At 39.2% G+C, this 13947-nt stretch overlaps 1 protein-coding gene across 1 annotated transcript; it reads left to right on the forward strand.

The window, feature by feature from the left end:
* The first annotated feature begins 1435 nt into the window (after positions 1 to 1435).
* LOC107636705 (uncharacterized) lies at positions 1436 to 3877 on the forward strand. Its single transcript, XM_088484742.1, has one exon. The coding sequence runs from the start codon at positions 1436 to 1438 to the stop codon at positions 3875 to 3877; it is 2442 nt and encodes an 813-aa protein (XP_088340868.1).
* Positions 3878 to 13947: the final 10070 nt, after the last annotated feature.

A 13947-nucleotide genomic window follows, 5' to 3' on the forward strand; every position in this document is an offset into this window, starting at 1 on the left:
GAGATTGTACAGGGACTTTGCAATTTTGGAGAAATATTTTATAAATCTCCTGTAGAATCCTGCATGTCCCAAGAAACTTCTGATTGCCTTAACATTAGTAGGTGGTGGTAATCGTTCAATTAATTCAACCTTAGCTTGATCAACCTCTATTCCCTTGTTTGAAATCCAATGTCCAAGAACAATTCCTTCAGTAACCATGAAATGACATTTTTCCCAGTTTAAAACCAGGTTTGTGTCTTGGCATCGTTTCAAGACTAAGGCGAGAAGGTTAAAGCAGGATTCAAATGAATCACCAAAGATAGAGAAATCATCCATGAATATTTCAAGGAATTTCTCAACCATGTATGAGAAAATGGAGAGCATACACCTTTGAAAGGTTGTAGGTGCATTACAGAGGCCGAATGGCATTCTTCTGTAAGCAAACACTTCGTATGGGCATGTGAATGCTATCTTCTCCTGATCCTGAGGATCTACTACAATCTGATTGTAGCCTAAATAGCCATCCAGAAAGCAATAGAATGCGTGTTTAGCTAGTCTCTCTAGCATCTGGTCTATGAATGGTAAGGGAAAATGATCCTTTCTGGTGGCGTTGTTGAGGCTCCTATAATCAATACACATACACCATCCTGTAACCAGGGGCGCAGGTAGGTATAAACAAAGGGGGGCAATGGCCCCCCGCAAAATTTTAGCTTTTATTCAAAAAAAAAAGTCTGATCCCCCTTTTTTTATTTCTCAGCCCCCCTCTCTTTTTGTTCTATCTTTTCTAACCCCCCTCCCCCTCTCACTTTTAATTTCTACAAAACCCAGCCCAATAGCCCATTCCCTATCCCTTTTTCTATTTCCCAATCCTTATCTCTTTTTTATTTCCCAACGTATAATCACTAATCAGTTCCCCAATCCCCTTTTTTTATTTTTCAACATACAATCGGTCTCTTCCTCTCCCTCTCTTCCCACCTTGGCTTTCAAAAAATTTAGGTAACAACTTTTCCTATTCTTCTTTTTCTTCTTTATCTCTTTAATCTTCTTATCTTTTACAATTTTACCTTTTTAACTCTTATTTTTTTTTGTTTTTTGCAGATTAAAAAAAAGAGAGTAGTTTAACAAGTGATTTTTCACTCCTCTTTCTCAAAAAAGGTTCTATTTTTATTCTTTTTTATATATTTAGTTATTTACTTAATTAGTTAATTTATTATTATTTGTTAATTAAGTTTATGTTATTATATGTTAGTTTGTATATTTAGTTTTTTTTATTAGTTAACTATTTAATTACAATTTTATATTATTTATACTAGGATGTTAGTATTATTGTTCTGAATTTTAATATTTTATTTTAAATTGAAATATAATTTTTATATTTTATAAAGATTTAGACTGTAATTTATACTTTTTGCTAAATATATTTTAAATTATAGGAACTTATTTGGCCATTTGAATTATGAGTAAGTTCAAAACCATTGATACATTTTTTAAAAGAAAAGATCAAGAGAATGAAGATGCTTCTACTATTACTACTCCAATACTTGAGGGGTCATCAAATTTCATTACTTCAAGTTCTTCATTGAATAGCTCAAAGCGTCCACGACTTCTTCCAAATCAACTAGATGTTTTTCGTTTGGAAAGAGATCCTGGAATGCGACCAATGATTTGGAAGTTTCCTCCAAATAAAAGAGATGAAATCCGTCGGGCTTATATTAAAGTTGGGCCAAATCAGCCAATTCTTGATAATTATCCATTTTCTGGTGATAAAAGTCATCGTCGCTTTCAAGCTTCATGGTTTAAATTGTTCCCATCTTGGTTAGAATATTCTATAGAAGATGATGCTATATATTGTTTTCCGTGCTTTCTTTTTGCTAAGGAACCTTCAATCAATACGGGTTCAAATGCTTTTATTGAGAATGGTTTCAGGAATTGGAAGAAAGTAAATAGTGGAAAAGAATGTGCTCTTTTGAATCACATTGGCAAAGGTCCTAACTCATTCCATCATAAGGCGCTGAAATCATGTGATGATTTGATGAAACAATCACAACATATTGACAGACTTCTTCATAAGCAAACATCAGAAGAGATTGAAAAGAATCGAATTCGACTAGGAGCATCTATAGATTGCATTAGATGGTTGACATTTCAAGGTTGTGCATACAGAGGACATGATGAAAGCCAAAGTTCAAGCAACAGAGGTAACTTTTTGGAAATGTTAAAATTTTTGGGATCTTACAATGAAAGAGTGAAACAGAATGTTTTGGAAAATGCTCCAAAAAATGCTAAGTATACTTCAAATGATGTCCAAAAAGAAATTCTACATATTCTTGCTACTAAGGTGAGAAATTCAATTAGAGAAGAGATTGGAGATGCCAAATTTTGTATTATTGTTGATGAAGCTAGAGATGAATCTAAAAAGGAGCAAATGGCCATTGTTTTGAGATTTGTTACTCTAGATGGTTTTGTTAAAGAGAGATTTTTTGATCTTGTGCATGTCACTGATACTTGTGCAACAACTTTAAAGAAAGAATTGATTTCTGTCCTTTCTCATTATAATCTCCAAGTTGAAAATATTAGGGGTCAAGGGTATGATGGTGCTAGCAACATGCGGGGTGAGTGGAATGGTTTGCAAGCTTTGTTTCTTAAAGATTCTCCACAAGCATACTATGTGCATTGTTTTGCTCATAGGTTACAATTAGCATTGGTGGCAGCTTCAAGAGAGGTACTTCAAATTCATGAATTTTTTACTCAATTAAACTCTATTGTCACTATTGTTAGTGCTTCTTCAAAAAGACATGATCAATTACAAGAAGCTCAAGCAATTGAAAATGCAAACTTGGTTGCTCAAAATGAATTAGAAACAGGCAAAGGTGTGAATCAAATAAGCACTTTACAAAGAGTTGTGGATACTCGATGGAGCTCTCACTTTAATTCTATTTGCAGTTTGGTAAAAATGTTTACTGCTACCAATATTGTTCTCAATAATATCATTGAAGACAGGACAACTTATGCACAAAGAGGTGAGGCTTATGGTGTTAGTAAAATATTATTGTCATTTGAATTTGTTTTCACTTTGCACTTGATGAAAGAGATTATGGGAATCACTAATGTTCTTTGCCAAGCACTGCAACAACAATCTCAAGATATTCTTAATGCAATGCATATTGTTTCTACATCAAAGTTACTTCTTCAAAAATTAAGAGATGGTGGATGGTGCAATTTTCTTGCAAATGTTAAAGATTTTTGTGAAAAACATGAAATTGAAGTCCCTAATATGAGTGCACAATATGTTTTTGGAAGAGGTCGATCTCGTCAACCAAGTGTGACAGTTGAGCATCATTATCGAATAGATGTATTCTTGGCAACAATTGACTCTCAAATACAAGAGTTGAATAGTAGATTTAATGAGCAAACAATAGAGCTTTTGACTTTGAGTTGTGCTTTGGATCCTAAGGACAATTTCAAATCATTCAATATTGAAGAAATCAGCAAGTTAGCAGAGAAGTTTTATCCCCTTGACTTTCCTTCTAATGAGCTAAATATTTTGAAATCTCAGTTGCAACATTATCAGCATGATATACCAAATCATTTGAAAGGCATTGGTACACTTTCTGAATTGTGCAACAAGTTGCAAGAAACGGGAAAATCAAGAACTTATCACATAGTTGATAGATTAATACGTCTTGTTTTGACTCTACCAGTGTCTACAGCAACAACAGAAAGAGCTTTTTCAGCAATGAAAATTGTTAAGACAAGACTCCGAAGTAAGATGGCTGATGAATTTCTTGCAGATAATTTGGTTATCTATATAGAAAAAGAATTAGCAGCTATTTTTGACACAAATTCAATTATAGATGATTTTGAAAATAGAAAAAAACGTCGAATAGCCTTTTCATGATACAAAACTGTAAGTAGTAATTTTTATATATTATTGTCTTATTTTGATTGAGATTATATATTTATTTTTTTTAATTTTATCAATAGAAATAGTAATATAAAATATAACACTGCCCCCCCTAAATAGTTAGCCTAGCTCCGCCCCTGCCTGTAACTGTTCTCGTAGGAATCAGTTCATTCTTCTCATTATGGATTACTATCATCCCTCCTTTCTTGGGTACAACTTGTACAAGGCTTATTTTGTGCTACTGGTTTCATCCCCCCTAAATAGATGATCCCAGCCTCCCACTGTTTTGTGACTTCTTTTTGAACTACTTCCTTCATTGCTGGATTCAGTCGCCTTTGTAGTTGCACTACTGGTTTAGCATCTTCTTCAAGCCTGATCTTGTGCATACACCGAGTTGGACTGATTCCTTTCAAGTCACTTATGGTCCATCCAAGAGCTGTTTTGTGTGTCTTCGGCACCTGAATCAGTGCTTTTTCCTCCTGTGCCTCCAGGACAGAGCTTATGATAACAGGGTAAGTGTCATCATCTCCTAGAAACATGTATTTCAAGGATGATGGTAGAGGCTTGAGCTCGAGTTTGGGAGGTTCATCCTCCACTTTAGGAGCTTTTAACGTCTCCTCCTGCTCTTCTGGTGCCCCCTTGTCAGGCTTGGCATCTTTAAGGATGTCCTCTAGCTCCTCCTTGAGTCCCTCAATTGCCTGTACCTCCTCCACCAAGGAATCAATGACATCAATCCTCATGCATTCCTCTGGGGTCTCAAGGTGTTGCATGGCCTTGATAGCATTCAGTATGAATTCATCCTCATCAACTCTCAAGGTTACTTCCCCTTTTTGTACATCAATGAGGGTCCTTCCTGTAGCCAGAAAGGGTCTCCCTAAAATAAGAGAGGCATTGTTATGTTCTTCCATCTCTAGTACCACAAAGTTTGTGGAAAATGCAAAGGGTCCAAACCTTACAATCATGTCTTCAACCACTCCTGATGGAATCTTGACGGAGCCGTCAGCCAGCTGAACGCATATGCGGGTGGGCTTGACTTCTTAGATTAAACCGAGTTTCTTTACTAATGATTAAGCCATTAGGTTAATGCTTGCTCCAAGATCACATGGAGTTGTCCTTGTGCAGGCGTCCCCGAGGGTGCAAGGTATCATAAAACTCCCAGGGTCCTGCAGTTTCTCTGGTAGATTTCTCTGAATGACTGCACTGCATTCTTCAGTGAGAAAAACTGTCTCAATCTCCCTCCAATCCTTCTTGTGACTTAATATATCCTTCATAAACTTGTCATAGGAAGGTATTTTTCGAGGGCCTCTGCAAATGAAATCTTGAGCTCCAGCGTCTTAAGGAAGTCTACAAACCGGGCAAACTGCTTATCTTTTTCTGCCTGACAGAGCTTCTGAGGGTATGGCATCTTGGTCTTGTACTCATGAGTTTTGGGTGGTGTATAGTGAGTGTCCATAGTGCCTAAAGAAGGCTTACTCACTTGCTTAGGGGAGGTATCCCCAGAGCTCACACGTGTCTGGTCTCCCTTGTCTGGGCGTTCAACGCCCCTGATGATACTTTCTTGGCGTTGAACGCTAGAATTACCTTCTTCTGGGCGTTGGACGCCACCTCCACCCTTCTCTGGGCGTTCAACGCCCCTGATGATACCCTGGGCTGCAACTTGTTTATCTTCAGCCACTTTCTCTTCCCCCTGCCCCCTACTGTTCTGAGGTTGGGTGCTCAGGGTCCTTCCACTCCTTAATTGGATGGCTTGGCACTCTTTTCTTATTTGTTCAGTCCATTGCTGTTTAACCAGGCTCAACTATGCCTCTATATTCTTGTTGGAGGCCTGGTGATGAGCGGATATTTTATACGCTTTTTGGGGTTAATTTCATATAGTTTTGAGTATGTTCTAGTTAGTTTTTAGTCTATTTTCATTAGTTTTTAGGAAAAATTCATATTTCTGGACTTTACTATGAGTTGTGTGTTTTTTTGTAATTTCAGGTATTTTTCTGGCTGAAATTGAAGGAGCTGAGCAAAAATCTGATTCAGGCTGAAAAAGGACTGCTGATGCTGTTGGATTCTGACCTCCCTGCACTCAAAGTGGATTTTCTGGAGCTACAGAACTCGAAATGGCATGCTTCCAATTGCCTTGGAAAGTAGACATCCAGGGATTTCCAGAAATATATAATAGTCCATACTTTGCACAAGGATAGACGACGTAAACTGGCGTTCAACGCCAGTTCTCTGCCCAATTCTGGCGTCCAGCGCCAGAAAAGGATCAAAAGCTGGAGTTGAACGCCCAAACTGGCACAAAAACTGGCGTTCAACTCCACAAATGGCCTCTGCACGTGAATTGCTTAAATCTCAGCCCCAGCACACACCAAGTGGGCCCCAGAAGTGGATCTCTACATCATCCATCATAGTTTACTCATTTTTTATAAACCTAGGCTACTAGTTTAGTATTTAAACAACTTTTAGAGACTTATTTTAGATCTCATGACATTTTAGATCTGAACTTTGTACTCTTTGACGGCATGAGTCTCTAAACTCCATTGTTGGGGGTGAGGAGCTCTGCTGTGTCTCGATGAATTAATGCAAGTATTTCTGTTTTCTATTCAAACACGCTTGTTCCTATCTAAGATGTTCATTCGCGCTTAACTGTGATGAAGGTGATGATCCGTGACACTCATCACCATTCTCAACCCATGAACGTGTGCCTGACAACCACCTCCATTCTATATCAGATTGAATGAGTGTCTCTTAGATCTCTTAATCAGAATCTTCGTGGTATAAGCTAGAATTGATGGCGGCATTCATGAGAATCTGGAAAGTCTAAACCTTGTCTGTGGTATTCCGAGTAGGATTCAAGGATTGAATGACTGTGACGAGCTTCAAACTCCTGAAGGCTGGGCGTTAGTGACAAATGCAAAGGAATCAAGGGATTCTATTCCAACCGGATCGAGAACCAACCGGTGATTAGCCGTGCTGTGACAGAGCGCGTGAGCGTAGTTTTCACTGGAAGGATGGAAGGTAGCCATTGACAACGGTGATCCACCAACACACAGCTTGCCATAGGAGGACGTGCGTGCGTGAACAAGAAGACAGAGGAAAGCAGAGATTCAGAAGACAAAGCATCTCCAAAACTCTAACATATTCTCCATTACTGCATAACAAGTAACCTTTAATCCATGCTCTCTTGTTTATTTGCAATTCAACTGATAAACATAATTGACTTCCTGACTAAGATTTACAAGATAACCATAGATTGCTTCAAACCAACAATCTCCGTGGGATTCGACCCTTACTCACGTGAGGTATTACTTGGACGACCCAGTGCACTTGCTGGTCAGTGGTACGAGTTGTGAAAAGTGTGATTCAAAATTTGTGCACCAAGTTTTTGGCGCCGTTGCCGGGGATTGTTCGTGTTTGGACAACTAACGGTTTATTTTGTTGCTTAGATTAGGAAAAATTTCTCTTTTTTTTGTTTAGAGTCTCTTATTATTGTCGTGTTAAAATTTTAGAATCCTTATTTTCTTTTTAAAATCTTTTTCAAAAAAATAATTTTTCTACTAAATTCTGTGCCAAACTTTAAGTTTGGTGTTTTCTTGTTAATTTTTCTTAAAATTTTCGAAAATTTATTTTGGTTTTCTAAAAAATTTTAAGTTTGGTGTTCGTCCTTCATGTTCTTGTGTTCTTGTGAGTCTTCAAAGTGTTCTTGAGTTTTTCTCGTGTCTTGATCTTAAAATTTTTAAGTTTGGTGTTCCTTGGTGTTTTCCCTCCAAAATTTTCGAAAATAAGGAGCATTAGATCTAAAAATTTTAAATCTTGTGCTATCTTATTGTTTTTCTCTTTCCTCTTAAAAATCAAAAATATCTTTTCTCTCTATTTTAAAAATAATTTTTCAAAATATATTTCTAAAAATTCAGATTTTTATTTCAAAATTTAAAACTTTTTTTTTCAAAATCATTATATCCTTTTCAAAACTTCCTAACCACTTTCTCTCTCCTCAGTTTTTCGAAAATCTTCACTCAATTTTTATTTATTTTAATTTATTTCATTTTCGAAATAAATATATAAATAAATAAATAAAAATATTTTTTCTATTTTACATCATCTCCCTTTCTCCATCATGGACCTAAGTGGAAATGAACAGTCCAGGAGGACTCTGGGGTCATATTCTAACCCCTCTACTGCTTCATATGGGAGTAGTATCTGCATACCCTCCATTGGAGTCAGTAGCTTTGAGTTGAATCCTCAGCTCATTATCATGGTGCAGCAAAATTGCCAGTATTCGGTCTTCCACAGGAAGAACCTACAGAGTTTCTGGCACAGTTTCTACAGATTGCTGACACAGTACATGATAAAGAAATAGATCAGGATGTCTACAGACTATTACTGTTTCCATTTGCTATAAAAGATCAAGCTAAGAGGTAGTTGAATAACCAACCTAAGGCCAGCATAAAGACATGGAAACAGCTAACAGAAAAATTCCTGAATCAGCACTTTCCCCCAAAATGGATGACACAGCTAAGGCTGGACATCCAAGGCTTTAAACAAGGAGATAATGAATCTCTTTATGATGCCTGGGAAAGATACAGAGAGATGCTACGAAAATGCCCCTCTGAAATGTTTTCAGAGTGGGTTCAGTTAGACATCTTCTATTATGGGCTTACAGAAGGAGCTCAGATGTCTCTTGATTACTCAGCTGGTGGATCTATCCACATGAGAAAGACAATTGAAGAGGCTCAAGAGCTCATTGATACAGTTGCCAGGAATCAGCATCTGTACCTAACCAATGACTCTTCCATGAAAGAAGAGGTTAAGACAGCAACTGCTGAACTCAGTCCTGTAAACCAAGCTGCTGAATTCAATCAGCAATTGGACTTTCTAACAAAGCAGTTAGCCGAATTCAAAGAAAGGTTACAAGAGACAAGGATGGCTAATATACATATGGACGAACAGTTTAAGCAAACAAAGCAGGAGCTGTCAAGGCAAATAGCAGAAGAATGCCAAGTAGTTCAACTAAGAAGTGGGAAAACATTAAATACCCCACCTCAAGGCAGCAAAAAGCTAAGAAATGAGCAAACCACCCAAAATTCACCTGAGGACAGTAAGAGCCCAGGGAAAAGTAATTCTGGAACTAAAACGCCAGAAAATTGGTGGAAGGCTGGCGCTGAACGCCCAGACCATGCTCAGGACTGGCGTTCAACGCCAGAAACAAGGCAAGACTGGCGTTCAACGCCAGAAATGGGCAAGGATCTGGCGTTGAACGCCTAAAATGGGCAAGATCTGGCGCTGAACGCCCAAAATGGGCACAGTTCTGGCGTTCAGACGCCAGGAGCAGACAAGGAGCTGGCGTCCAGTTTCACTCCAGCTTCTAACTCTGACACTCAATCGCCAGTGAGGGATCAGACACACACAAATGCTGATAACAACCCCTCTAAAAAGGCTTCTTCAACCACTTCTGTAGGCAATAAACCTGCAGCAACTAAGGTTGAAGAATATAAAGCCAAAATACCTTATCCTTAAAAACTCCGGAAAGAGGAGCAGGATAAGCAATTTGCTCGCTTTGCAGATTATCTCAAGACTCTTGAAATAAAGATTCCATTTGCAGAAGCACTTGAGCAAATACCTTCTTATGCCAAGTTCATGAAAGAGATCTTGAGTCATAAGAAGGATTGGAGAGAAACAGAAAGAGTTCTCCTCACTGAAGAATGCAGTGCAGTCATTCTGAAAAGCTTTCCTGAAAAGCTTAAAGACCCTGGGAGTTTTCTGATACCATGCATATTAGAAGGTAATTGCACCAAGACAGCTTTATGCGATCTTGGGGCAAGCATCAACCTAATACCTGCATCCACTATCAGAAAGCTTGGCTTAACTGAAGAAGTTAAACCAACCCGGATATGTCTCCAACTTGCTGATGGTTCCACTAAATACCCATCAGGCGTGATTGAAGACATGATTGTCAGAGTTGGGCCATTCACCTTTCCCACTGACTTTGTTGTGCTGGAAATGGAGGAGCACAAGAGTGCTACTCTCATTCTAGGAAGACCCTTCCTAGCAACTGGACGATCCCTCATTGACGTCCAACAGGGGGAAATAACCCTGAGAGTCAATGATGATGAATTCAAGTTGAACGCTGTCAAAGCCATGCAGCATCCAGACACATCAAAAGACTGCATGAAAGTTGATCTTATTGACTCTTTGGTAGAAGAGATCAACATGGCTGAGAGTCTTGAATCAGAGTTGGAAAACATCTTTAAAGATGTTCAGCCTGATTTAGAGGATTCAGAGGACATGAAAGAGCCTCTGAAATTTCTTCTGGAAGAGGAAAAACCTCCTAAACCCGAGCTCAAGCCATTACCACCATCCTTGAAATATGCGTTTCTGGGAGAAGGTGACACTTTTCCAGTGATCATAAGCTCTGCTTTAAATTCACAGGAAGAGGAGGCACTTATTCAAGTGCTAAGGACACACAAGACAGCTCTTGGGTGGTCCATAGGTGACCTTAAGGGCATAAGCCCAGCTAGATGCATGCACAAAATCTTATTGGAGGATAATACCAAACCAGTGGTTCAACCACAAAGGCGGCTAAATCCAGCCATGAAAGAAGTGGTGCAAAAAGAGGTCACCAAATTACTAGAGGCTGGGATTATTTATCCTATTTCTGATAGCCCCTGGGTGAGCCCTGTCCAAGTCGTCCCAAAAAAGGGAGGCATGACAGTGATTCATAATGAAAAAAATGAACTGGTTCCTACAAGAACAGTTACAGGGTGGCGCATGTGTATTGACTATAGAAGGCTCAATACAGCCACCAGAAAGGATCATTTTCCTTTACCATTCATAGACCAGATGCTAGAAAGACTAGCAGGTCATGATTATTACTGCTTTTTGGATGGCTACTCAGGCTATAACCAGATTGCAGTAGATCCCCAGAATCAAGAGAAAACAGCATTCACATGTCCATCCGGAGTGTTTGCTTATAGAAGGATGCCATTTGGGCTATGTAATGCGCTTGCAACCTTCCAGAGATGCATGCTCTCTATTTTCTCTGATATGGTGGAAAAATTTCTGGAAGTCTTCATGGATGACTTCTCAGTATATGGAGACTCATTCAGCTCCTGTCTTGATCACCTGAAACTTGTTCTGAAAAGATGCCAAGAGACCAACCTAGTTTTAAACTGGGAAAAGTGTCACTTCATGGTGACTGAAGGAATTGTCCTTGGGCATAAAATCTCAAACAAGGGAATAGAGGTGGATCAAGCAAAAATAGAGGTAATTGAAAAATTACCACCACCTGCCAATGTTAAGGCAATCAGAAGCTTTCTGGGGCATGCAGGATTCTATAGGAGGTTTATAAAGGATTTTTCAAAAATCGCAAAACCTCTAAGCAATCTGCTAGCTGCTGACACACCATTTGTGTTTGACACAGAGTGCCTGCAGGCGTTTGAAACGCTGAAAGCTAAGCTGGTCACAGCACCAGTCATTTCTGCACCAGACTGGACGTTACCATTTGAGCTAATGTGTGATGCCATTGATCATGCCATTGGTGCAGTATTGGGACAGAGATATGACAAGCTTCTGCATGTCATTTATTATGCCAGTCGCGTTCTAAATGATGCCCAGAAAAATTACACAACCACAGAAAAAGAATTACTTGCAGTGGTTTACGCCATTGACAAGTTCAGATCATACTTAGTAGGATCAAAAGTGATTGTGTATACTGACCATGCTGCTCTTAAATATCTACTCACAAAGCAGGATTCAAAACCCAGGCTCATCAGATGGGTATTGCTTCTGCAAGAGTTTGATATAGAAATAAGAGACAGAAAAGGGACAGAGAACCAAGTGGCTGATCATCTGTCCCGGATAGAGCCAGTGGAAGGGACGTCCCTCCCCTTTCTTGAGATCTCTGAGACGTTTCCTGATGAGCATTTATTTGCCATTCAGGAAGCACCATGGTTCGCCGATATTGCAAACTATAAAGCTGCAAGGTTCATACCCAAGGAGTACAACAGGATACAAAAGAAGAAATTAATTACTGATGCAAAGTATTACTTGTGGGATGAACCCTATCTCTTTAAGAGATGTGCAGACGGAATAATCCGTAGGTGTGTGCCTAGAGAAGAGGCACAGAGGATCCTATGGCATTGCCATGGATCTCAATATGGAGGCCATTTCGGAGGTGAGTGAACAGCCACCAAGGTCCTCCAATGTGGCTTCTATTGGCCCACACTCTATAAAGATTCCCGAGAGTTTGTACGTAACTGTGACAGTTGCCAAAGAGCTGGTAATCTGCCTCATGGTTACGCCATGCCTCAACAAGGAATCTTGGAAATTGAGTTGTTTGACGTATGGGAAATTGACTTCATGGGACCTTTCCCACCATCATACTCAAACACTTATATTCTGGTGGCAGTTGACTATGTATCAAAATGGGTTGAGGCTATTGCCACACCCACCAATGATACTAAAACAGTGCTGAAGTTCCTCTAGAAACATATCTTTAGCAGGTTTGGTGTCCCTAGAGTACTAATCAGTGATGGGGGCACTCACTTCTGCAATAAACAGCTTTACTCTGCCATGGTTCGGTATGGAATTCGCCACAAAGTGGCCACTCCATATCATCCACAAACCAATGGGCAAGCTGAAGTCTCTAATAGAGAATTAAAGAGAATCCTGGAACGGACAGTAAATACCCGTAGAAAGGATTGGGCACGGAGCTTGGATGATGCTCTGTGGGCTTACAGGACAGCATTCAAGACCCCTATAGGGACCTCTCCATACCAACTCGTGTATGGTAAGGCATGTCACCTGCCCGTGGAACTGGAACATAAGGCCTACTGGACAACCAGATTCCTAAACTTTGATGCCAAACTAGCAGGAGAAAAACGATTGCTCCAGCTAAATGAGCTAGAGGAATTCAGATTCACAGCTTTCGAAAATGCCAAGCTTTATAAAGAAAAATAAAAAAAAGTGGCATGACAGAAAGTTGTCATCTAGAATCTTTGAACCAGGACAGAAGGTTCTGTTGTTTAACTCTAGACTCAGGCTATTCCCCGGGAAACTGAAGTCCCGGTGGAGGGGACCATACGTGATTACAAGTGTATCACCATATGGTTATGTGGAGCTTCAAGATATTGATTCTGATAAGAAGTTCATTGTCAATAGACAGAGAATCAAGCATTATCTTGAAGGCAACATTGAGCAAGAATGCTCAAGGCTGAAGCTAGATTGAAAGCTCAGCAAGGTCCAGCTAAAGACAATAAAGAAGCGCTTGCTGGGAGGCAACCCAGCCATGGGGCAACAATCCTCTAAGCATTTTGCCCTACTTTTATTTTTATTTTTATTTTTATTTTTATTTGTTTATATAAAGTTCACTGACACTAAGGTGAGGAATCATTTACAGAAGACCTCGGCACACAAAACAGAGAAAAAGAGCTCACTGGCAAGAAAACGCCAGTAATGGTAGCAATCTGGGCGTTCAACGCCAGAAATGGGCACCCACTGGGCGTTGAACGCCAGTAATGGCAGCAGCTGGGCGTTGAACGCCCAGGAGAGCAGCAATTGGGCGCTGAACGCCCAAAACAGGCAGTGTTTGGGCGTTCAAACGCCAGGATGGCAGGGAGGAGACAAAACTCATTTTTTGTTCAAAATTTTTCATTCTAAATCTTGATCTTCATACTTCAATTCATGATTTCTTACATAAACATGTCAAGAACCCTGATTTCTAAATTCCATAATTTCTAAAAACCCTACCACTAAAAATATCAAATGTATTTTAATCCATAAGCACCAGGCATCTTTGCAAATTCAATCCAACTCTTTTCAAAAATTTTTACAAATCTATCTTTTTCAACTCATCAATATCTTTTTCAAAATCTCCACTTTATCTTTTTCAAAAATTAAATCTATCTTTCTCAAAAATCTTTCATAGCCTCTCAATTTTAAACTATATCTTCTCTTATCATATCTTCTATCTTATCTTTTCCAAATAAATCTTTCTATCATATCTTTATCACTTTTTTCGAAAACCCACCCTCCCCCCTTATAAATTTGAGTTCGGCCTCCCTCCTCTCCCATCA

This window comes from Arachis ipaensis, chromosome B4 (genome assembly GCF_059453495.1).
Source record: "Arachis ipaensis isolate K30076 ecotype BB chromosome B4, ASM5945349v1, whole genome shotgun sequence".
Lineage (NCBI taxonomy): Eukaryota > Viridiplantae > Streptophyta > Magnoliopsida > Fabales > Fabaceae > Arachis > Arachis ipaensis.